Here is a 24,045-nt window from a genome sequence, read left to right as displayed (position 1 = left end):
TTAATGGTTAAGAATAATCTAAAACTCGTTTCCAAACATACCACGTTCGCTCACCTTTCTCATTCCCGTCTCTCCTCTCCCCATCAGATCCGGTGCGCACTCTCTCACTCGGATTCTACCTCTCCCTCTGATCTCGTCGCCATGGAACCTGACGTCAGCATCGAGACTCTGTCCATCATCCGGATCGCCGTCCTCCCGATCGGCACCATCCCTCCGCCGCTTCTCCGGGACTACCACTCCATGCTCCTCCGCCACCACACCATCGCCCTCTCCGCCATCAGCTCCTTCTACACCGAGCACCAGAAGTCTCCCTTCACCAACCAGCCCTGGGAGTCCGGATCTCTCCGCTTCAAGTTCGTCCTCGGCGGCTCTCCGCCCAGCCCCTGGGAGGATTTCCAGTCCAACCGGAAGATCCTCGCCGTGATCGGGCTCTGCCACTGTCCTTCCTCCCCCGATCTCGTCTCCGTCACTGAGAGTTTCAACGTCGCGTGTAAGAGCTATTCCTCCGCTCTCGTCCGTCGCTGCTTCGCCTTCTGCCCTGGCGATTCGCAAGTGAGTTAGATCTGCTAATGCATTTTAGCTCGATTCGGTTGGATCTAGTGTGTTGACGAGACTGTGATCAATGTACTGTGTTTTGCAGCTCGAAGATGGAGATAAGAAGGGTGAGAATCTGATTCTGTTTCCTCCATCCGATAAGCAGACTCAGGAGTTTCATTTGCAGACGATGATGCAAGACATTGCGGCTTCGCTGCTAATGGAGTTCGAAAAGTGGGTTCTCAAGGCGGAATCTGCAGGCACGATTTTGAAGACGCCTTTGGATTCCCAAGCTAGTCTCAACTCAGAGGAGGTTTATGTCTAGGTGTCCTATAGTTTATAGTCTATGCTTCATTTCTTCCTGTGGAAGCATATATAAACTTATTGCCATAGTTTTCTGGGCTCTCATCATTAGTTTTTGGTGTCATGCAGGTTATCAAGGCCAAAAAGCGTAGGCTCGGACGTGCTCAGAAAACTATTGGAGACTACTCTTTGTTGGCTGGTTCACCTGTTGACGCCAATGCTCACTACTCTACAGCTTTAGAACTGGCCAGGTTGACTGGAGATTACTTCTGGTATGCGGGTGCATTGGAAGGCAGTGTTTGTGCCTTACTGGTAAGTTGAACTATGCTATCTGAAAGGCACTGAATATGAAACTGCTCTCATCCGCCTCTCCTTATATTTAGTATACAATCATCTTACAGTTTCTATTTTCTTAATATTAGGTAGATCGGATGGGTCAACGGGATGTGGCTTTAGAGGATGAAGTTAGATATCGATACACTAATGTTATCTTACACTACAGAAAATCATTTATTCAAGAAATTGCTCAGAGGTAATTTAACTCATTACGTGTTTTGCACTCTTCTTCAGTATATTTGTTACTGCAAAATTAGCAATCAGTTCCTTTTTTTTTGCAGAGTTTCCCCCCTAAGCTTTGAACTTGAAGCTACCCTTAAACTGGCGAGATTCCTTTGCAGGTATCATTGTATGCTCTCTATTTCCTTAACATAGATGGATTATGTGCACTTTCTAAATTTTTGTTTCTACCTTCTGGTTGAATCCATATTTTTCCTTGGTTTTAGTTGATCTTGACCATTCATACAATGTGATTTTTATTTTTCTACAGGAGAGAACTGGCTAAGGAAGTAGTAGAGCTATTGACCAATGCTGCCGATGGTGCAAAGTCTTTGATTGACGCCAGTGATAGACTCATAGTATATGTTGAAGTAGCACGTTTATTTGGAGAACTTGGTTATCAACGGAAAGCAGCCTTCTTCTGTAGACAGGTCGCCCAATTGTATTTGCAGCAAGACAATCGATTGGCTGCTATCAGTGCCATGCAAGTTCTCTCCATGACAACTGATGCATATAGAATCCAAAGTAGAGCATCCGTGTCAAAAGTTTCTGTTAACAATGTAAGTTTGACAGTATAAGAACCGTTCTTCTTCTCTTGTGGTTGATTGAGCCTTCTTCATAAAAATGTTGATTTGTCATCATCATCGTTCATTATCTTGGTGCATTTCCGCGTATTATACTTTGATGTTCAATTGATTTATTTTATTTTATACTGTGTTTGTTGGTAAAGGAAACTGGATCGCGTCAACCTGATACTGGGAAAATGCATCATCATTCCATTGTCTCCCTGTTCGAGTCCCAGTGGAGCAGTTTGCAGATGGTTGTGCTTAGGGAGATACTCCTCTCTGCTGTTCGTGCTGGAGATCCCCTTGCTGCGTGGAGTGCTGCAGCAAGGCTTCTGAGGTGGCATTATCCTCTAATTACACCTTCAGGTCAAAATGGGCTTGCTAGCTCCCTTGCAAATTCAGCGGATAGATTGCCTTCGGGGACTCGCTGTGCTGACCCTGCCTTGCCGTTTGTAAGGTATGTCTGTTAGCAGTCAACCATTTTTATTTCAGGGATGTGTTACTTTGTGCACTCTCTTACCCACCCTAACTATTATGTCAAACTTCCTTGCACTCTCTTACCCCTACGATATATGCCCCATCTGTGTTTGTATTTGAAGATCTTCCATGTTTGCTTCGCAGCTGACTCTAGCAAAACTGTGTATGTTTTGTAAAAGCAAAATTATGGATCACTAACATTTTTTCATGTAATGATATTTCAGACTATTCTCTTTCCCACTCCATTCTTCCCAAGTGGACATTGTAAAACGCAATCCAGCAAGAGAAGATTGGTGGACAGGATCTGCTCCTTCTGGGCCATTTATCTATACTCCTTTCAGCAAAGGAGATGCAAACGAAAGTAGCAAGCAAGAATTGATATGGGTGGTTGGCGAACCAGTTCAGGTCTTAGTGGAGTTAGCAAATCCATGTTGCTTCGATTTAAGGGTGGATAGTATTTATCTCTCAGCTCACTCAAGAAACTTTGATGCGTTTCCTGTCAGTGTGGACATTCCCCCTAACTCCGCAAAGGTGATCACGCTATCTGGTATTCCAACAGCGGTAGGACCAGTGACAATTCCAGGCTGCACAGTTCACTGCTTTGGTGTAATCACGGAACATGTTTTCAGGGATGTTGACAATCTGCTTCTTGGAGCAGCACAAGGACTCGTGTTTTCTGACCCTTTCAGATCCTGTGGATCTGCAAAGCTACGACATGTATTTGTTCCCAACATATCAGTTGTACCGTCATTGCCCCTCCTTGTGGCAAATGTTGTTGGTGGTGATGGTGCAATTATTCTGTATGAAGGTGAAATTCGGGAGGTGTTTATAAACTTTGCAAATGCTGGCACAGTTCCAATAGAACAAGCACATGTCTCGCTCTCTGGAAAGAATCAGGATGCTGTTATCTCTATCGCGGATGAAGCTTTACAGTCTGCTCTTCCCTTGAAACCCGGGGCACAAGTGACTCTGCCTGTGACTTTAAAAGCTTGGCATGTTGGACCAGTGGATTCGGACAATGCTGTTGGCGGTGGCAGAAACGCTGCGAGCAACACAGGAAGACCAAAAGACGGAACTAGCCCTTCATTGCTTATTCACTATGCAGGTACTATGATAACACGTTTTTATGATACATCTTACTTTTACAGTGCCTTCATATTGCCTCACGATTACTAAATGATATGCATGTTTCTTTATTCACATTTTTTTCGCAGGGCCGTTGTCTAACAGTGGGGATCCCCAGGGAAAAGAATCTGTCGTGCCACCGGGCAGACGTCTTGTTGTTCCCCTACAGATTTGTGTTTTGCAAGGTTTGTCCTTTGTGAAAGCTCGTTTGCTTTCCATGGAGATCCCTGCACATGTGGGTGACAACCTTCGGGATGAAGACACTGAAACAGAGAGCAATACAGACAGACTTGTCAAGATCAATCCCTTTCGGGGAAGCTGGGGCTTACGGTTTCTTGAACTCGAGTTATCTAACCCAACGGATGTTGTTTTTGAAATCAGCGTGTTTGTTCAGCTGGAAAATTCCGCCAAGGAAGATGATTCTTCCCCAGTCCAAGATTCTCCAGAGTATGAATACCCAAAAACAAGAATCGACCGAGACTATTCTGCTAGGGTGCTAATACCATTGGAGCATTTCAAGCTACCGGTTCTTGACGGTTCATTCTTCACAAAGGACCCTCCGCCTGGTACCCCTTCAAATAATAAACATCCGAGCTTCTCAGAGAAGAACACGAAAGCTGAGATAAATGCTTTGATCAAAAATCTCATTTCGAAGATAAAAGTCAGGTGGCAATCCGGAAGGAACAGCTCAGGAGAACTGGATATAAAGGATGCAATTCAGACAGCTCTCCAGACGACCGTTATGGATGTGTTGCTCCCAGATCCGCTAACATTTGGTTTCAGACTGGTCAGAAACGGGTCGAAGACAAAAGCTCAGTCCCCGGTCTCAAAGGGATCAGTTTTGTCACACGAAGTCACTCCTATGGAGGTTCTGGTCCGCAATAACACAAGCGAAGCAATCAAGTTGAATCTAAGTGTTACTTGCAGAGACGTAGCTGGACAGAACTGCGCTGAAGGAGCTGATGCCACTGTCCTATGGGCTGGTAATTTCTTTTTTTCTTATGTTGTTGGTTTTGCTGCATAAAGCATGAAATCAACATATATATTATTATAGCTGTGTATTGCGTTATTCTAGGTGGTGGCTTATACATATGAATATGTGCCTTATTTATTATCAGGTGCACTTAGTGGAATCTCAATGGAAGTTGCGCCCCTGCAAGAAACAAGACACTGTTTCTCATTCTACTTCCTTGTTCCCGGAGAGTACACGATGGTAGCGGCGGCTGTAATTGAAGATGCTAACAATGTACTAAGAGCAAGGGCCCGAACCGCATCTCCAAACGAACCCATCTTTTGCCGCGGACCGCCTTTCCATGTCCGTGTCTCTGGAGGCGAAATGTGATCTAATTTCTTTGAAACCATATCAGGTTTGGGCATTATGCGCTGTTTGTTTGTTAATTTCACGAGAGAATCAATCCATTGTTTTAAAGTACTGGTTCTAGATATATATGTGCTTGTGTGTCTGTGTTTTTTACCTTAAATATTTTTGAGACCATCGTGCATGTGCTGTATTCTTTTTGAATCTTACGGCCTCAGTTCTGAGACCGCTCTTCTCGAAGTAATTTATGAAACGATCGGTCCCCTCCACCATCATCATATCTTGTGAATAACATAGAGATTTCTCTGGTAGCATTTGTGAAGTTATTGGTCGTACGTAATCTTATGCAATAAGTGGAACCACATTTTATTTATATTATCATAACCCTAATACAAAAATTAAATGTGACCAACCTCCGCGGCGTTACGTTTTATCAAGTTACAGAGCTGCAAAGGCCCGGCAAACGAACGAAAGAGAGCTTCCTCCGTCCTTGTCGAAATAAGTAAAAAGTTATGACGATTCTTCCATTTGGGGCCCGGCATCATCACAAACCTCTTGGGTTTATTCATTGTCCATTATGGGTTTTAATATATCAAATTGGATTTGTAGAATATTGGATTTCAGCTAATGGCTAACATTAGTGGTAACTGGAAATCTATTAGTATTTTTTTTTTTTTTTTGGGGCAAACTATTAGTAAGGATAGCATCTTTTAACTTTGAGAGACAAAAAGACAGAGGGAGTAAGATTGCATGACGTGGCATTCCGACCGTTTGAGGGGTTCTGATTAGTCTTTGTCTTCTACTTCTATGACAGTAACCTGAGGAGAGCGCTTCTTGCTAGCTGGGCCAATTGTAAGAGACAGCTGTGTATTATCTGTTACGTAACAGTGACGAAACAATTGCTTCTTCGTTTTCTCCTCTGTCCTTATGGATAACAATAATAATGTTTTTCTTTTATAATTTACATTGCTGAATAAATTTGAAAGATTCGCTATGTGAAAGTGACGCGGGAGAAAATAAAGTGGACAAATATAATAAAGTGCTAGTGAGTATCAGTAAACTATGGGACAGAGAATAAAATAGACAGTAGGACAAAGATGTTGACAATATATTCTCTCACTCTATCATGCGCCTCTTTCTGTTTTCATGTTAGCCAATGTATCGGGAATTTCTTATCTGATATTCTAAGATAATCACATGTTAGACTCTTCTCGTGTTTCTGTGAGAAAACTTAAGATATATGTCGGGGAAGATACTCTTTGGGAACACCAATACAATGAAATAACGTTCGAATGAACTTTGACATTATTTACAATTAATAAAAAGAAGTTTGACATCACATACTTTTCCTTTTTTTGTGCAACACATTTTTTTCCTAATACCACTATTTTACGATGGAGGATGTATCTTTCTACGACACCGTTTGCAAGTTGAGGTCACGGTCTCCTTATCAAATTTAATATTGGAGTCACCTAGATGCAGTTTATCTCTTACCACCAAACATGCTAAGAATTACAATACACGTTAGACTTTATACATTAGTTATATTTACATTTACTAACAAATACTCAGTTTCTGTAAGTATCTCTAGTGTACTAGGATCTTTAATCAAAAAAAAACTCTAGTGTACTAGGAAGTCTAGGATATATATCTTCAAATCTCGATGTTGAAAGCATGCTTAATAGTATGTTATCGCCTAAAACTGTTGTTTTCTTTTTCTTTGAATCCCTGAAGATTCATGACTAATTTTGCTAAACCCAAAACTACAATATATAATATTAGATTCGTCTTAGCATGTTGCATGCTAAGATATAAAAGGAGTGTAAATTTTCTGACATTCTGATATCGGTTTAAACTATGTCGTCCTTTTATTTGCTGTGGGTTTGATTGTATTGGTCATTGGTCGTTTTCTTTCTATGTGATCTTGTACTTGTGTCTATGTGTTTATAGAAAAGTTAGGTAGATGGTCTCGTATCGATAGTCATTTTGTAATATTGATTTTGTTTTTAATAATTACTCCATCACTAATGATAAAATAGACTAAAGCATAGAGAGCATAATTACTCCATAAATAATGATAAAGAACTCCTTATCTATGCCTGCCTACTTGGGTCTATGTGAAGTGAGCAATTTTTTTGGTACTCGTACATTTTGTAGTTTTTATACACACATTGTTTAATAAATTAGTATGTGTTTCAAAAAAAAAAAATTAGTATATATGTGAATAAAAATATCTAAAATTTACAAATCTAATGAAGATGATTGAGAATGATGTTGTGACTTTCACGGGAGATCAGGTCTACATATAGCTATATAAACATTTTGAAAAGTTATAACTAAATTATAGAAAAGGCATTACTACGACGAAAGGAGTAAGATTTTTAAGGCATCAAAAAAGAAAGCGACATGTCGACCGATGGCAAGTGGCGTATCACTAGATTTCACTACAAAACATCCCAAACATATCAATACATGTGACGAAAGCGTTTTTTGGTACCTTTTTCTTCTCTGTTGCTTTCGTCCCCACTTGACACTCTTATCCTCAGTCTCTCACCACTTGTTTGTATGCCTCTTTAATTTAATTTATACAATAACAACACATTGTGGATAATACGATACTAGTTGACTTGACCACCACTATCTTCAACCGGCTTTACACGCTTATTCCCGTGACCATCTTACCAATATCTCTGCATCTTCGAATCATCACTTTTTCAAATAATGATTAATCGAAATGTAAAATATTGATTCTTCTTAGTGCTTAACTTATAAACTTCAGCTCCAGTTGCTGAATCAGATTCATGTGTATAGAAAAGTAGAACCAAACAGCAGTGTAACATTGAAAAACATTATGAATGCTATGACGGTCTCACTCTGATCATAAAACATATGTCTTTCTCTTCTGAATCTGTTATCGATAGTCTTTAATTTTTTAGAATCTCTCAGTCAATAGTTATCTACATTTGCTGGAATATAGTTTTTGCTATTTTTGATACTTGACTTGTCAAATGCATATCTTTTCAGGATCTTCACTTGACTCACGGTTTTATTTAACAAGGTTCCAACGACGTTGATTACGTTATCACCAGCTCAAGAATCCCCCCCCCCCCCCTCCACTCATCAGTGCAGCTCTTAAGCTCTAGAGTCTAGATGAATCACTAAACATCCGAACATCTTGTGTTCCAGTAAAATCTAATGTACTAAACAGTGAACACTAATTTCAACTCCATTATGCAATTTTTATATTTTCAAGAACAATTCTACAAATCAAAAAGTGAAAACGATTAGATGTGTAAGAGTTAAAGTAAATGTTTAATTACAAAGAAGAAAGATCAGAGAAAGATATAGAAAATGTTTCTTTATTATTTTTTGCACACATCATCAATCTATATGCGAAAGAGCATTTACAATTATATTAACGACGTCGTATATGTACGCCAAGCACACAACAGAGGAACATTTATATATTCCGCCGCGCGTCACATGATAAAAGCAAAGGGGACTGATCAACAACGGTTAGAACAACTTAGAACGAGATAAGATCAACCGTCGCCGATCTTTTCGCCACCGGAGACGCAGGCAACCTCGCCGTGAAATTCGGGAAAGAAGCATCCTCGTACGCTCGCACGTCGTCCTCGAAATTGAGCGCGTAGCTCAAAGGATCGTAGCTGAAATCCACGGAAGGATAGCTCGGGCCGCTCTGGTGGTGATGGTGATGATGATGGTGATGTGGATGGACGCAGTTGTTGTTGCGGCACGTGACCTTGATGCGGGTCTTGACGCGGCGGCAGCGATCTCTGATCTCGAGCTCCTGCGCGGTTGATTTGAGCCACTCGTAAGGAGATTTGGGAGTCTTTGATGATCCGATCATGGCTTCGGGCTCGACCACCGCGTTGGCTCCTAAACAGCAGATCGGAGATCTCATTCTGTGACTTCTTATCGATCTTGCGGAAGAGGGAGAGCTGCATTTGTTGTACATCTCGTTGAATCTTTGAGATTCTTTGAATAAATTTGTGTTTAGAGAAAAAGAGAAGATTTTGTTTTTGTTGTGGAGAACAAGAAAATGTAGAGACAGACAAGTGAGAAAAAGAAGGAATGCGAGAGAATAAATAGAAATTAAAAAAAAATTAGGGAAGAAGATAAGGGCGTCCGTGGATGAAGCGTGGGCTTTGGGCCCAGTCCGCGTTTTCTATGCGTTTGTTCTGGTTTTAAATTTTTTACCCACTGATTTCGTATTGTTACTAGAAAAAATGTATTATTAGAAAGTTGGAATTATCTTTCATCCAAAGATAATAACTCTGGTCATATCTTAGATTTGTTATATAAACTAGTAATTGTGTTTTACCAATCATCTTAATTTTCAAACTCATCCTGCTTATTAACACCAACACACACACACACACACACACACACACACACTAGATAAGTCAATAGAGCTATAATACTCCACTATTGGAATGCGTATATATATTAGACACAATAGTCAGAGATTCCATCAAGCACATCTGTGGTTAATTAGTTGAGGAGATGAGGTATTAAACGCATATTGACATGCCGAGCTGGCTAAAGAAACCTAAACTCTTACTTGCCTTCTTGTCACAGCATTTCTTGAGGTAAGTAGCAAGAGTTCGCTGCTCCAACACTTGTTACAACCGTCAACCGAGACTGATGTATCTAAACAATGCAAAAAAAAGCTGAAATATTGTCAACAGAATGAAGACAGAAACATAAACAAATCTGGAACTGCGAAAACTATGAAATATTGATTTTGGTCTCTAAAATTTTTGAAAGGATTTTATATAGATAAGTGTCTCTAAAATTATTTTTAAAAAGTTTTTTTTTTTACAAAAGTTAAAAAAAAAAACATTTTAGGCCCCTAAATTTTAGATTTGGCCAAAGCTTTGCACTGTTAGAAGAAAAACAAATCTAATAGATTTTACGTTGTAAACCTTCAAGTTTATTTTTATATTTTGTTGGAATTATCAAATAAGCCCCTATTCTTTGTTGTCTGTTTCTTTCTTAACCCGAATAATTTAGTCGCTTCGACGAGAACTCACCTTTAGAAGCTTGAACCCTAAACCCCTCTCCCGATCCAGTTTCAGGTATGATTCCGATGACCTCCTCTCTAACCCATTAGATGCGCATCTTCCCCATCAAAACTTGCTGCCGTTTAGAGTTTAAAATCACCAACTGCTTGTCGTTTTAAGCGTAGAATCCGGACCTGGTTCGGTGCCTTTGTCGAGACATGAGATGGCTGAGATATCTAAACCAATGGCGTGGAACCGCGAAGGAAGCATTCGAGCAAGTATCAATTGTAGCCAAGTTTCTCTGTTTGATCCACGTCACCGATCGTTACATAATCTCATCAACCCATGTCTGTTATCATTGCAATTTCAAATCTCTTTTCTTAGCTTCTACAAGAAATCTGATTCGGGGGGTTGTATTGTCTTTTTAATAGGTTCAAGGTCCTAGCATGCTTCCGACGCTTAACCTCACGGGGGATGTCATTTTAGCGGAACATTTATCGCACCGGTTCGGTAAGATTGGTCTCGGTGACATTGTGTTGGTTCGATCTCCGACTGACCCGACTAGGATGGTGACGAAGAGGATCTTGGGTTTAGAAGGGCATAGACTCTCTTTCTCTGCGGATCCTTTGGTTGGTGATAGCTCCGTCAGCGTTGTGGTATGGGTGTCGTTCACCAATCTCTCCATTCAAAAATTCAATCTTTTGGTATAAAATGTGCAAAGTTCTATGCTTTAGGCTCTTCTTGTGATACAAGCATATATGTGTTGCTTCTTTTGAATAGGTTCCAAAAGGCCATGTTTGGATTCAGGGAGATAACTTGTATGCTTCAACTGATTCACGTAATTTCGGACCTGTACCTTACAATCTCATCGAAGGCAAAGCTCTTCTGCGTGTAAGTCTTTGTAGTTCGTTTCTAGCTACTAATGTTGTTATGAAATATACAAATTGTAACTGTGTTTGCTTCTCTAGGTCTGGCCACCACGGTTCTTTGGGTCATTGAGGTGACGATCACAATCCGGGTTGTTTCCCTTTCAGTTGTTTTTGCAGTAGGATGTGTGTAACTCCAGCGGTTTTATTGCAATGTTGATCATACTCATTAGAGTAATGTTATGTATCAATCGGATTTAGATAAAGCCACAGAAGTGGGATAAATATTAGAGGAAGCCATGGACCTGACTTTGTTTTATACCTGAAGCTACGTTAAGATTCATTTTGTAAGATCTAAAAAGTTGGTGAGATTTTGGTTGATAATTGGCATTGAGCCAAGTTTTAGATTTTTGATCCGTTTGAGGTGTGAAGCTCGATCTGGGATAGAGACGAGTTGGTTGGTTCTGTATATGCGTTGGCATAACCTAACTAGACCGAACCATTCTTGTCCCTTTAACCAATCGTAATTTACAGGATTTTTTAATATCAGCGAGATGTTTTCAAAATCAGATTGGATATGCCGGTCTGACCGGAAATAGCCAACTGGCCGGGGATTGTGCGTTTGATAATAGATTAATAAATAATAACCAAATATAATAAACTTAGCAGTGAAAATCACTTCTCAAAAATTGCTTTACACAGTTTACAGAGAAAACAGAGAAGTAACTATTGGTATGATTAAAACCTTTAACCAAGAAAATTAAAAACATGGAGATGATTGATGTTGGTAAAATATATAATCACTATAGGTTTTCTGGATTGTTTAGATAATACCAAGATATTCAAATGTCTCTTTTAGGTTGATGGTTATTGATTTTAATCAAATCTACAGGGAGGTGTCGAAGCAGAGAAGAAAAAGAATGGCAAGTCATGCCTAACATCATTATTATCATTGAAACTTAGGTTTATTATAGTATTGAATACTTAGTACAACATCATTTGTTACCTCCACTTTAATAATAAGGATACATCAGAATATACCGGGATAAAATAAGCATATTCTTCTTAATAAATGGGCTCTCAAATTAAATAGTCACCCAAAGTCTAGTCTACCATTGGCATGAAGCCATCAATCAAATACATAAGATTCTTCTGTTTAATATTATCACAGCATAATTCTTTTTATTGCATGATGTATTAGACACTTTTCCGTTATTAGAGGACTCTAACACGCTTTAATTCTACTCTCCCATAAAAATCAATCTATTTGCTCTAAATCAGTGACCCAAGATTACAAAATTACTCTCATCATCTCCACACCACTAGAGTAAGACTTTCCTTGCTAATAGAAAACTTTGAAAAAGGTAAAAAAAATGGAAAGCTACCAAAAATAGGTGGTTTGAGATTATAGTAGAGTACTAGTAGATAGATTGTAATAAGAGCAATAATCACATGCCCCACTCACTACATGACCATGAACAGGATCATGACCATGTTAAATAACTCTAAATCTAGTGTCAGACATTGGATCACTAGTTAACACTTTTGTCTCTTAGATTGTTATGAAGAGGCTAGGTAAGCCTGGACACGTACGAGACTCAGCCACACGTGTTCTAGTTATGTGGGAGGTGGTTTGATGTTGTTGGCCTATTGCTTTAAGCCTTTAACACAATGTATGTCCCGACCATACAAAACCAACTGTTTTGTCCCTAACTCACCCAACAAGAACTCCATGTGCCCCGCATTATTGTATTGATCCCCCTACTATCTTACATTATTTATATTTCTTAGATTTGTCTAAAATCAACCCGTTACGGTCGTCCTACCTATTTTAGTATGTATATAATGTATAGGCCGTAATGTTTGATATGTCTGTTTTAGTTAGTATATTATGTTAGCGCCATCAAGTTTGAATTGAAATATTATTACTATGAGCTACACAAAAGTTTGATATACTGGTACTATGAATTACAGAATATGGTTCTACCATATCTCCTTCATAAAATGCCTCATCCACCTTTTTAAAAAAATGGTCTCATCCACCACCAGAAGACACGACAATGTGTGTTAGCTAATTTATCAGCTATTCCGCTGTTCTTTGCCAAACAAAGTATGGAAGTTTCGAATCATTAGTTCCATCAATACCTAATTTTGAGGCCAATGTCAACAAATTTGGATGATTCCCCTCCACTGAAACAAGTATAACGAATTCTAGTTTCATTATAGTTATAACCTTGCTTTGAAGTCCTTCCAAGAATTTTGCCAATTCACCAGTAGGTTTGAGGTGGAAAGTTGTTGACATGTCTTTGATTGGTTAAATGTGATTATTATATGGTATAAATTAACTCTCCCGAATAAAAATATGGCATTACGATGTTTCTTTACAAACCATTTTCTTTTTGTGAGCAAACCATATATAATGTGTTGCGAAGTGACGATTACTAGTGCCTTGTACGGAACTAGCTACATCAACTTCTCTCTTTAGCATCCCATCACTCGTTTCTTTGGTTAGTATTGTTATGTCTCTTCCAGCAAAGCCAGCAAATATATTTTCTTACGGATTCACTTTGCCTATTGGGTAGACCCCATTAAAAGGAGAGATCCAGCAACCCTCCTCAGCTATTTATGCTATTAAACTCATGAGCACATACTCAACGATGGAACTTCTCTAAGATTCTATATTATTGTTAGATACTAGCAGTTACTTTCAATATTAGCAACTAATATTTGATGTTAACAGACCAAGTCTAACGAAGAATTCAACCAAACGCGTGTTTCAGACCAACACATAAGATCAATACAATGTTCAGTTGAAAAGTTTGATAAATTGCTTGCATTTTCTTTATAATTAATTTCATTAATATATTTTTACTATTGAAAATATGTTAGGTAAACATACTAATTATTCATTTCATATATTGATTTATTATAATCTTCTTAAAATAAGGTATTCATATAAATGCATTTTCTGAATACCGTTATGAAAATATTGGGATTGTGAAGACAACAAGAAAAAAAAAAGACCATAGGAATTGTAAATCCAGCTCCTGTCAAAACAACGGGCAATGACATTTAGTAATTATCACTGACATCTTTCTTAGTCATCGTACGTGGCAGCTTTTGTAACTGCCCAGAAAAGCATTCCTCTGTGTCGTCCTCCTCAGCCGTTGGATCAAGAACCCGATTCCTTTTGAAACGGCAAAACTGCCAAGTTGTAAAAAACAAAAGAAAAAAGGCAAAAAAGAAAGAAATAAAAGCCAATTAATATTAGCTAACCATGGTTAAGTCTGACTAACCCAATATAGAAATTACCCAAATTTCGGAAAAGGTCAAAACGTTGGGAAGTATTTACAATTCATGCCATTGAAGAACTTTTGCTATAAATTCGGTTCCTGAGACTCGCTAGGTTTGCCGAACCAACCTCCCTCCGGGACCTTCTAAAGAAGCAATCATCTCAATAGCCCCCTTCCTCCTGAGAAAGACTATCTTCAAAATCTCTTTGACTTTTTAAATAATGCAAAGAAAAACAATGGTGACCACGTCGTCTCGTACCAAGTCAACCGGCCACGTCCTCCGTTCCCAATCACCGTCGGGTCGATTCTGCAGCGATTACTCTAGAGCAGCCACTCCATCGTCGTCGTCTTCCTCAGCGTTCGCTTCGTCCACGAGCTCTAGCTTCTCCTCTCCGTCCTCAGCCTTCTTCAGCAACAACCACCACCACCGATCTGCGTCTCCGACTCGCGTCAATCTATACAACCCCCAGCCGATTGCTCAATCGTTTCGCTACTCTCTCGACAGCAGATCCATCTCGCCGACGAACAGATCCATCTCCGTCACGAAGAAACCGCAGCCTAGCAAGATCTCTTCCTCTTCTTCTTCCCCGAGGAGGTGTATGTGCTCTCCGACGACGCATCCCGGATCTTTCCGATGCAGTCTCCACAAAAACGTTGCGAATCCGCACGGCCAAGGAGCGGCGTCGTCGTATCCGGCGAGCAGTTTGAATATGCGGAGATCCGCGATGACGAACTCGCTTGTGAGGATCGGTGGCGTCGAGGGAGAGTGGGTGAGAAGAGCGTTAACGACTCTGATAAGGCCTTCGTCGCATCATTTGAAAAGACGAGCTGCGTATCAGCCTCGTCCCAGCAGGCTATCGATCATGTCGAAAGCCACCGAGTGTAATTGAATCTGATTTTGATTTTTCAGATTTCAGGTTTGCTCTTCTCCTTTTTTTTTATTAAAAAAAAAAAAGAAGAACCACAACAGGGTTTGCTATGTGGCGATAGATCTCTGGATAAGAAGACTAGCGGACGGCGATTGTGGATGAGAGAGTCTCAGCCTCGAAATCAAGTTTTGTAAAACGAAGATGATCGTTTTTGTTTTGTTGTTGTTGTTTGGGTGAAGAAAGATGCGAAACGCATTGTACATATTTACTGTCTCTGTCAAACAAAAAAAGATGTCGGACTCTCGAAATTGAACCTAGCTAGAAGAATCAATTATATAAAAAATCTGGTGAACTGATATGATATGAATCAAATTTCTCAATTCAGTTGTTTTTTTTATATCTTTTCATAAACAAGTAGTCTCATATCCATGGTGTATTTGTATTTGTATTTGTATGCAGTGTTTGTCAGATTCCCGTGTATTCGCTTTCCGTGAAGTCGACCGTCCCGTTCACCGTCGTCCGTTGATTTTCAAGGTATGCGTTGTTCGTCGTGTGAGGTATGTTCTTTTATTTATTTCGTTTTGCTTGTTAATTTTTTTTTGGGTGTGGTTATTTTGCTTTTTTCAACTCTTTTCAGGTTGCGTTTGGTAATGGAGTTTGAACTAACTTTAGGTACGGTACATGGAATTGAAAGATGAACAAATAAAAATAACCAGCAGAAATAATAAGTGACATAGTAAAATGGTTTGAGCATGGTCTTTCTGGACGAACATTGATGACAATATTTCACATAAGGGCTCGAAAGGAAAATGGAAAATCAGGAAGAAAAAAAAACGAGAAAGTGTATATTTGGATATAGCTGACGGACCAACTAGAAAACGACCAAATGAACATGAACATTTGCAGAGGATTTGCGGGAAAATACATCTGAATAGGGAGAAATTAGAGGAATCATTAAATTCATGAACATGTAAAATTGGAAAATTTGAAAGAGGGAAAAACAAGAGGCAAAAGTTTGAAAGATACGTCTTTATGATCTCTGGGCACTATTATACTCGGATCTTATTCCTAAACATCCAGGATACGTCCATTATGAACAATAAATATCTCTGCTTTTAATGATCGTACAGTGATGAATAGAAGCGTTGGTTACCACAAAGTTGGATCAGATTTGTAATATTTTCTCAATGATGGATCCCCTCTGGTTAAGATCGGTTTATGTTCAATCTGTCTTGGTTTAAGCATTGAACCCATTACAATTTTTTTTCTCGGGGATATACTACTAACCTGTTTGGGTTTAGTTACATACACACATCCAGATAGTTTGCTCATATGTCAACATTCTGTTCTAAGAACATGTCAAATTGGTAGTAGCTTTCACTCTTTTAATAATCTACCGCAAGCACAAGAGATAACCATGATGAATTTTTTTATGTTTTCTTTGACTAAAAATGTAATTTATATGTTTTTTTTTGAACTTAAATGTAATTTATATGTTTTGAGACGCATTTCATGTTTTTTATTCTATACGCTTTTGTAACTACACTTGCCTGATTCTGTTACTATGGTCGATATTTTTGCCAAAATGCCAGGTCTTTCATGTTCTTTCTACTTGGCGGCTCTCGAAATGGGAAGAAGGCTCGGGGACGATTTATGTGAGCGTCAAATAGCTTTTTATGTCTTACGTGAGATCTTGTTTATTTAGAGTATGAAATTCAAATAAATTGGTAGATCATAATTTTTTTTGTAAGTTGGAGACTGGTAGTTGAAAAGAAAATTTCATATATTCAAATTATAGTGACATCATGAGAAATAAGCCGACTATAAATATTACTAGTAGTGTTCTAGATCTTCTAAGAGGCGCATTGCAATAAATTGAACGAAAAAAAACTGGTGAATAAGGGTGGTATAAGGGATCGTAGCATCATCATTCAATTTTATAAGAGACGAAAAAGGGGAATGAAGATGGGGTTACACGTCTTCCTTATCTGGAAGACTATATGCGACCATCACATTGTTCAATCATTGTTATGATACTACTAGTACTAGATGTATATCTCTTATAGTTATATTGATATCCTTTTCATCATGGACTGGGTTCATTTCATAGTGACATCATAGCAGGCAGGCCGGTCGACTAACTTGCAAAATTCCTAAAACGTAAATAAATATAAAAGGGATATAGTACTACTATTTTATTCCCAATCATTAGCACCATAAGAGAAAAAAACGAAGACTTGAGCGCGATGATGCGTGAAACCGATTTTATTAGGATTTAGGGTGAGGTGGAAACCAAACTTATTGTGATGTGCAAGCAGAAATAAACTATGTATCTTCCGTAATTAGCAGGGGAGATACTGCTTGAACATGGTGCAACTAAGATTTCATCTTCCATAGACAAAATCTTTTGACGATTTTTTAATTTTCCGCAAGTCTACCATAGTTAATTAGATTTACAAGATCCGTCTCGGTACCATTAAGCAATGCATCTTATACACCATATAGATGGCTGTTTAATCTAGGTTTTTAATAAATACAAAGCGTTACTTCTAACGTGTCGACCCCAACGAAGTCGTGCACACCTTTAACGGCTTCCCAGAAGAACTATTTAGGAGAACGTGATTTTTACTAGTGCTTAACTGAAGATGCTCTAACTAAATCAATAGAAGGGTTACATTCATTTGGTGAGTTCAAGTCAGAAAATAACGAAAGTGAGTGTGTTTTGCGTGGTGGATTGAAAATCTCTAAAAAAGATTTGAAGTTAGGGTTGCTTGTGTCCGAAGCGTGAGGTTACAAAATACAAACAGCTTGATACTCTCTTTTTCTTCTTCTTCTAGAACTTAGTAGTTAGTATACATTTTCTCTTTTATTTCCATAATTCCACTGTCTATAAGTTTTATCAATATCACACTAAGGTATGTTATCAAATGTTTATACCCTAATCACACGTAATTTGTTGTTGTTGAGCTCTTGTTCATCTGACACGTTTGTGAGTGAGTTATGTTCTCTGGTCAAACCGACTTTTAACCAAAGCAGATGAGATGAATACGGACTGAGGACTATATGTTAATATACTTATATTAAATAATATCTACATAATTTTTCTTCCGAAATGCTCCTTTTCCTTTTGGCTTTTGATTATTGAATTTCTAAAATCTTCCTTTTTAAGTTTTGTTGTTTAAAGAACGGACAATATTAGTTGGCTCAACAAACAAGTTCTTAGATAATTTTGGTGCTAAGACCATATTAAATTTTATGATTTGATATTCGCTATTTAAAATATATTAGCTAAAAAGGTCAGAATATGATCACTGGACCTGCTATCAACTAATTTCATATTTTTAATTTATTTAAAGACCTAGACCAAAAGTATAAGTTTGCAATTCATGACTAATGTTCTTTCCACACGATCATAATCTGCGAGCTATGATCCTTCTCTTTTGGCAACGATCCTGTTTTGATGAATCCAAAGTTGATAATATTTTGTTTATTCAGAATTTCACATTCCTAAATAAACTTGTGGACTGGTCAACAACGGCAGTTCAGTGATCGAGGAGACCTAGATATTCAACATTTTTTTCTGTTGAACACCTCATTTTAATTGTGATATGTAGCTGTTTAGTATAGCAGAATTATAAGATTGCGGTCACACATGATAGTCTTTAATCTGATAAATTATACTCTCTCTATTTCATAATAATATTTTACAATAAATATCATTCTAACATTTTTTATTCAAAAAATATCAATTTACAGTTCTAATATAAATTATATTTAATTTTAACTAAAATCTAATTACAAAATGTATTAATTTTATAAATAATTTTATTAATCTCAAATATTATTGGTCAAAAATATGTAATTAATAATAAATTACATATATTTCTGTTATTTTCTTAATTTTCGTAAAAAAATATCAAAATAATATTTATTTAGAAACGAAGGGAGTATTAATTGTTTTCGGTAATTATGACTATTAAATACAAGAATCAAGGCTCATGTCTATGTTCTTTCCTACTAAAGTTATATATAGTGTCAATTTAGTTTTTTTTGTCAAACAGTGTCAATTTAGTTAAGCTTTATTCTTGACCAAAATAATTTAGTAAAATCATAATATTTTTAGCTTTATATTTTAAACACGGTATAGCTGATTGTACTTAACCTTTTGTATGCTTGAATTTTTATTAATTCTCTTAAAGTCACAATTTACTTGTCATTTTAATCATTAATATTAACCAAACATAACCCCTTCAGTGGTACTTTTCTTAAACAAGTTTAATTACATCATTATTTAAAAACGAATAAAAAGAACTATTTGCTAAACAATTGATTACAGATTAGTAAGCAGTTGAGGTAGGGGAAACGAGAAATGAGTGATGAGTAATGACCCACACGCTTTCATTAAGATAAGTAATTAACTATTTAGCTTTAGCTAGAGAAGAGCCAATCCACAGACACTACATGTGACAATGAGAAACCACAAAGAGATTATATAACTTTTTTTTTCTCTCTCTTTTTTTCGTTCTCCCGTTGTGGTTTGGCACTTCTTACAGCTATTGTATAATTTTTTTTTTTTTTTTTTTGTTTAACCTGGGGGTATCCCAGGCCCAGAAGGCCCAGACTAATCCCCAAGGGGAAGGAATGCCCACGGATAGACGCCCCTCCCAGTTTTTCAAATGGGCCGAAAGCATGGCCCATATCCGTGTGGGTGACAAGAGCGTTGCAAGGTAGTTCCCTCCGGCGTGGATCGAACCTCCTACCTGGATGCAGACGGGGACCCGTCCTAACCATTGGGCTACAACGTCTTGCCACTATTGTATAATTTTACTTGGGCATTTTTCCTTGGGCATTTTTCCTTTATTTTTTAAAAAATCCTAAAACTCGCTCACATTGTTCTTGTGAGTTTCTGGTTCGGTCTGAATAATTCAAATCGTTCTATCCACACACACACTTCTCACAAAACAAGATACTTGTTGTTTTAATAATGTCTCTTATTCGTAGAAATTTTACAACCACTCACATTATAGAAAAATACAAATTAAAATCGAAGTAGAAAACGGCAACGTTCAAATCTTCAATGTCAACTGGAATCTAGCGTGAGATCCCGCCGGAAAAGTAGAAGTCGAGAAACCATTGCGTAAAGTGAGGTTAAAAAGTCAGAAGTTTCTTAAAACTTAATAGAGTCATGACAAAATATATTGCGTACTTGGTCAAAAAAAGAAAAGAAAAATATTGCGTACGTCCATGAAATTGTGTGAAGTGCTCTCCCCCAGGCTTTTGATAACGACAATCAATCTTTACGATTCGAAGTACCAATTATGGAGTTCATAAAATCCCATGTGCCCAACCATTTCACAATTTTTTTATTCATTTTAATTTAGTTCTTTGATCTTTATCCCTTTTAAGGAATCCATATAGTTGACAAGTCGTTAAATGAGTTTATGTGTCGCAATAATTAGGAACCAAAACGAAAGCATGAGTCTAAGGGATCAAGATTTAAGACTATGGTTTAATAATTGGGCCGGCCCATTGAGAAGGTAACACAAGTTCTGGCCTAGTAAGATTACAAAATAATCGAGGCCAGGTTTATATTAGATTCGTTCCTCTTATTCTTACAAGTTAGGATCAAACCTCATAACATTTTCTTTCGAATAGCATCTCATTTACTAGTATTAATCAATTTGAAATACTATATTTATGCGGTGACATGGTGAGCTCCTACAACGTCCTTAGCCAAAGAAAGCGAATTCAATAACTTTTTAACCAAAACTTCTCGTTGACTGATGTACAAAGGTCGCAGATCACCCCGAAGAAAAATGTGAGACTGTGAGAGGAGTTATGTTTGTGACAGTGGCGGCTGCTGAAGACTTACCAACTGTAGATTTCGTGGGAAAAGCAAACTCCATTTGTGGTTATCATGTTGAAGAAATCGTAAACCCAATCTGTAAAGTAGAATAGAATATAATATATTATTGTGTTATATTTAATAAGAGAATACAAGATGCATATATATATATGGCTAACATTAACATAATGTTAACAATAGATAATGCTAACTTTCCTAAACACTTAATGTAAATATGCTAATAATATCTTGAAATTAACTTGCTCTTCAAGTCTTTCCATTTAGTTTTGAGGTTCTTCATGGGTTGGGCTTCACAATCTTAGTCCGTAAGATACACATCTTCCGGTCCGACATATCTCTAATACAATCCAAGACAAGTGTTGTATCGGATAGCTTGAATCCGGTTTGGAACTAGAGACATGGGTGTAACTGGTTTTACTAAAAGCAATATGCCCCAGTGATCATGTTATGAGTTAGATGGAGCTAAATCAGGGGAGATATGTATCCATCTCAAATGGACTCCAAGGCTTAGGCTAAGACTTCTTGATTCTGCTCTTGCCTCTCTCAGCACGATTACTTTACCGTTTTAAGTTGTTTCTTTGTCCTTTTTTGCACTGGTGCTGATGTTAGTCATCCTTCTTACCTTGCCATGCAAGAAAGTAATATATAAAAATATCAAGCATACACTTATTTTGTTATATATTCGAAATTTTGACTTAACTGAGATTTGCTCTTTTGACCTTTTGGGGATTTTTCAAATCTTGAGTATTATCGTAAATGGCCAATGAAAATATTTTTGGCTAAAAATATATACATTGTAATTATACGTTTCGACTGATGATGTTTTCATAAAATAAATCGTATAACCTTCTCATCTTCACATATAAAACAAGAATATTCTTTAATCTTCACATCTTAACTAAATCGAACCAAATCGATATATTTTAGTTGAATGTAATCTATGTTTTTCTTTTTAATTATTTCTATGTGTAGATAACCATAACATAAATCTAAGTCTGTGAAGTAAAAGCCCAAATTCCTGGCCCACACAAAGTCCAGCAACGTTTGAAGACCTGCACAAAGAAAAGGAAAACGTTAGATGGTTTCTAATATTCTTCTCGTGTCGGTTAACTAAATTGTTAACGCAATAAGGAAAAGGAAAGCCAAGGTCGGTGGCTGGAGTTATAAATAGAGAAGTAGTCAAGGCTTTAATATTATCCGAAACACAAGAAGTTGAACAAAGAGGGAGTCGGGAGAGAGATCGGGTAGAAGAAACTTAGGAGACATTGTTCGAATCATGTCGCTCCGGGATAGAGTTTCTTTGATCTCTCATATTCTTTGTTGTCTTTCTTATTGAGCGCTTAGAGAGTTTGTGTAAACCCTTTGATTGATAGTGGATGTTGTGGGAGACGGTTCCTACCCCAAAGGTACCGCAAGGGAACTGGGTTAAAAATCTTGTGTCGTTATTTAGTTAAGCAATCAAAAGATCGATAAATTCCTAACAAGTGGTATCAGAGCAATTCAGGTTTTGATTGCGGGTATTAAAGAAATCAAGGAGTCTGAACAGAAATCGCAAAGAAGAAAAGACAATGGGACCTATCTATTCTTCGAGGAATCTGCGATCCATCGTCTCCAAAGATTCAAGGTTGAAAGATCAAAGGGTAATAGCACAAGGCGTCGAAGCAGTAACATTCATCTCAAAGGAGTTGAACAAGGTCGGTATCGAAAGTCTTCCTAACAAGATTGGAAGTTAGGCGGCGGGTTCCATTACTCATGGCGGTACAAAGTGTGTTCAAGGTTGATCTATGGAAACAGGAAGTTGTTACTGTCTATGTTTCAAGGGGTTTTAGATCAAGGTGGAGATGATGTTAGAGCTTCAGTTATGGTTTGATGAAAGACAATAGTGTTTCGTGATCGTTCGTGAACGTCGGAAGAAGTCGACGAAAGAGCCATGATGAAGGGCTAAAAGAAGTTAAGGTGTAGGAGAGTGCTTTCGTTCTCAAAGTTAACTCGCAAATATGTGACATGGGTCTTGTGTCGATAGTCTTTCTAACACAGGAGTTAGACGGCGTGTCCTATTTGAGTTTAAATAGCGGCGCAAGATGGGCACATGTTATGTTTGCTGGAGGAGGAGAATTCAAGACAAGAGAAAAGGAGTTCTGTTACGTCACAGTACGGTTGTCACAAGACTGATGGGCTGTTCGTATGTGAAGCAGATTCTAGAGAAGTGGAAAGGTTCTTGGACGTCTACTGGCATTAAAAGATGGTATATGTAGCTACAAGAAGGTGATAACATGTGTCTAAAGCCTGACACAAATGTTAAATATAATGCCATGGTTCACAAGGTTATGAATCAAGAGAAGCAGTGAAAAAAAAAAAAAATTCAGAAAAGACATAAGTAACTTTGAAGGATCCAAGTTCCAGGTGGAGTTATTAATATTACAAGGCTGTAATACAGGTTCAAGATAGAATTGTGATTCCAGGTGGAGCTACAAAGTTAGGGGGTGTCTCGGTTGTCTTAAAGTGCAAAGACATAATCTGAGTAGAAGGTTTATCAGCTCATTAGGCGTGAGTTTAAGAAGAGAACAGTAACTGCTTGAGTATGATTCAAAGGGAGAAGGCGTGTGAAGAAGACATAGGTCCAAGAAGATGTAAAGATGTCTACAGGTTCAAGCATGATGATGTTGCAACAAGATTAAAGAGAAAGCTTTCACGAGAGAGCGGGTGCTTGATGATGGTAACTGACATCTAGAAATCAGTGTTGCCGTAAGAAGGATACGAACACAGGGAAGCTCAAGTAAAGCTAAAGAAGAAAAAAAACTAGCAGTGAGGCTCAAGACTGTTAGAAAAGGGATCAGGTTAAACAAGAAGTTTGGACTGAACTTTGTGTCGAAAATCTGTCTACCAGGTTAGCTTGATGGCGTGTTCTGTTCGGGATAACGGCGGTACAAAAAGAGGAGTCCAAGACTATGTTGTTTAAGGCACAAGGGTTTTGAAGCAGGGATTGCTTTAAATTTAAAGAAAGTACGGTTCTGTTTAATGCAATAGATTCAAGGAAGAATTTGATTCTAAGATCAAGTGCACATGATAAGAATCAAAAGGTATCAAAGGGAATCAAGTTGCAAGGTTTTGATAAAGAAAAATCAAAAGTTCAGAAGTATGGTCAGTGAGAAGGTTACCTGCGAAAGTTATGAAGCTAGGGTGGATTTTAGCTTCAGGTGGAGTAGCTACGGGAAAAGCAAAAGAGGTTGCTTAAGGTGGAGTGGC

General features: G+C 37.9%; 4 protein-coding genes across 7 annotated transcripts; 3 read left to right on the top strand and 1 right to left on the bottom strand.

Annotated features, from left to right (window-relative positions):
- The first annotated feature begins 51 nt into the window (after positions 1 to 51).
- Positions 52 to 5,153, top strand: LOC108817504 (trafficking protein particle complex II-specific subunit 120 homolog). The gene is made up of 10 exons (XM_018590217.2): positions 52 to 552; positions 641 to 847; positions 967 to 1,149; positions 1,260 to 1,369; positions 1,455 to 1,514; positions 1,664 to 1,952; positions 2,123 to 2,415; positions 2,660 to 3,540; positions 3,650 to 4,543; positions 4,679 to 5,153. Exons 1-10 carry the CDS (start codon positions 142 to 144, stop codon positions 4,900 to 4,902), a joined length of 3,552 nt encoding a protein of 1,183 aa, XP_018445719.1. The 5' UTR covers positions 52 to 141; the 3' UTR covers positions 4,903 to 5,153.
- A 3,066-nt stretch (positions 5,154 to 8,219) lies between these two features.
- LOC108814546 (uncharacterized) lies at positions 8,220 to 8,969 on the bottom strand. The gene has a single exon (XM_018587141.2). The coding sequence runs from the start codon at positions 8,855 to 8,857 to the stop codon at positions 8,405 to 8,407; it is 453 nt and encodes a 150-aa protein (XP_018442643.1). The 5' UTR covers positions 8,858 to 8,969; the 3' UTR covers positions 8,220 to 8,404.
- Positions 8,970 to 9,423: 454 nt separating this feature from the next.
- Positions 9,424 to 11,180, top strand: LOC108815898 (uncharacterized). 2 transcript variants are annotated; one of them, XM_018588430.2, is made up of 5 exons: positions 9,424 to 9,980; positions 10,086 to 10,252; positions 10,337 to 10,561; positions 10,686 to 10,796; positions 10,874 to 11,180. In XM_018588430.2, exons 2-5 carry the CDS (start codon positions 10,124 to 10,126, stop codon positions 10,907 to 10,909), a joined length of 501 nt encoding a protein of 166 aa, XP_018443932.1. In that variant the 5' UTR covers positions 9,424 to 9,980; positions 10,086 to 10,123; the 3' UTR covers positions 10,910 to 11,180. The 2 variants fall into 2 exon arrangements, with proteins under 2 accessions (XP_018443932.1, XP_018443930.1); XM_018588428.2 differs by having other exon boundaries at positions 9,829 to 9,980; positions 10,091 to 10,252.
- A 2,984-nt stretch (positions 11,181 to 14,164) lies between these two features.
- Positions 14,165 to 15,958, top strand: LOC108814152 (uncharacterized). Of its 3 annotated transcripts, none has more exons than XR_008936864.1 (3): positions 14,165 to 14,981; positions 15,393 to 15,467; positions 15,571 to 15,958. XR_008936864.1 is itself a non-coding variant. In XM_056991083.1 (2 exons), the coding sequence occupies exon 1, from the start codon at positions 14,286 to 14,288 to the stop codon at positions 14,952 to 14,954; it is 669 nt and encodes a 222-aa protein (XP_056847063.1). In that variant the 5' UTR covers positions 14,165 to 14,285; the 3' UTR covers positions 14,955 to 14,981; positions 15,393 to 15,958. The 3 variants fall into 3 exon arrangements, 1 of the variants encoding a protein (XP_056847063.1); XR_008936863.1 differs by having other exon boundaries at positions 15,393 to 15,490; XM_056991083.1 differs by having other exon boundaries at positions 15,393 to 15,958.
- Positions 15,959 to 24,045: the final 8,087 nt, after the last annotated feature.

Source organism: Raphanus sativus, chromosome 7 (assembly GCF_000801105.2).
Source record: "Raphanus sativus cultivar WK10039 chromosome 7, ASM80110v3, whole genome shotgun sequence".
Lineage (NCBI taxonomy): Eukaryota > Viridiplantae > Streptophyta > Magnoliopsida > Brassicales > Brassicaceae > Raphanus > Raphanus sativus.
This window is presented reverse-complemented; position numbering and strand designations above follow the sequence as displayed.

Coding starts and splice junctions, on each gene's coding strand:
- LOC108817504 (XM_018590217.2), top strand. CDS start 142: ATGGAACCTGACGTCAGCATCGAGACTCTGTCCATCATCCGGATCGCC. Junction 848..966: donor CTAGTCTCAACTCAGAGGAG/GTTTATGTCTAG, acceptor GGTGTCATGCAG/GTTATCAAGGCCAAAAAGCG. Junction 1,370..1,454: donor ATTCAAGAAATTGCTCAGAG/GTAATTTAACTC, acceptor TTTTTTTTGCAG/AGTTTCCCCCCTAAGCTTTG.
- LOC108814546 (XM_018587141.2), bottom strand. CDS start 8,857: ATGTACAACAAATGCAGCTCTCCCTCTTCCGCAAGATCGATAAGAAGT.
- LOC108815898 (XM_018588430.2), top strand. CDS start 10,124: ATGAGATGGCTGAGATATCTAAACCAATGGCGTGGAACCGCGAAGGAA. Junction 10,253..10,336: donor ACATAATCTCATCAACCCAT/GTCTGTTATCAT, acceptor TCTTTTTAATAG/GTTCAAGGTCCTAGCATGCT. Junction 10,797..10,873: donor AAGGCAAAGCTCTTCTGCGT/GTAAGTCTTTGT, acceptor TTGCTTCTCTAG/GTCTGGCCACCACGGTTCTT.
- LOC108814152 (XM_056991083.1), top strand. CDS start 14,286: ATGCAAAGAAAAACAATGGTGACCACGTCGTCTCGTACCAAGTCAACC.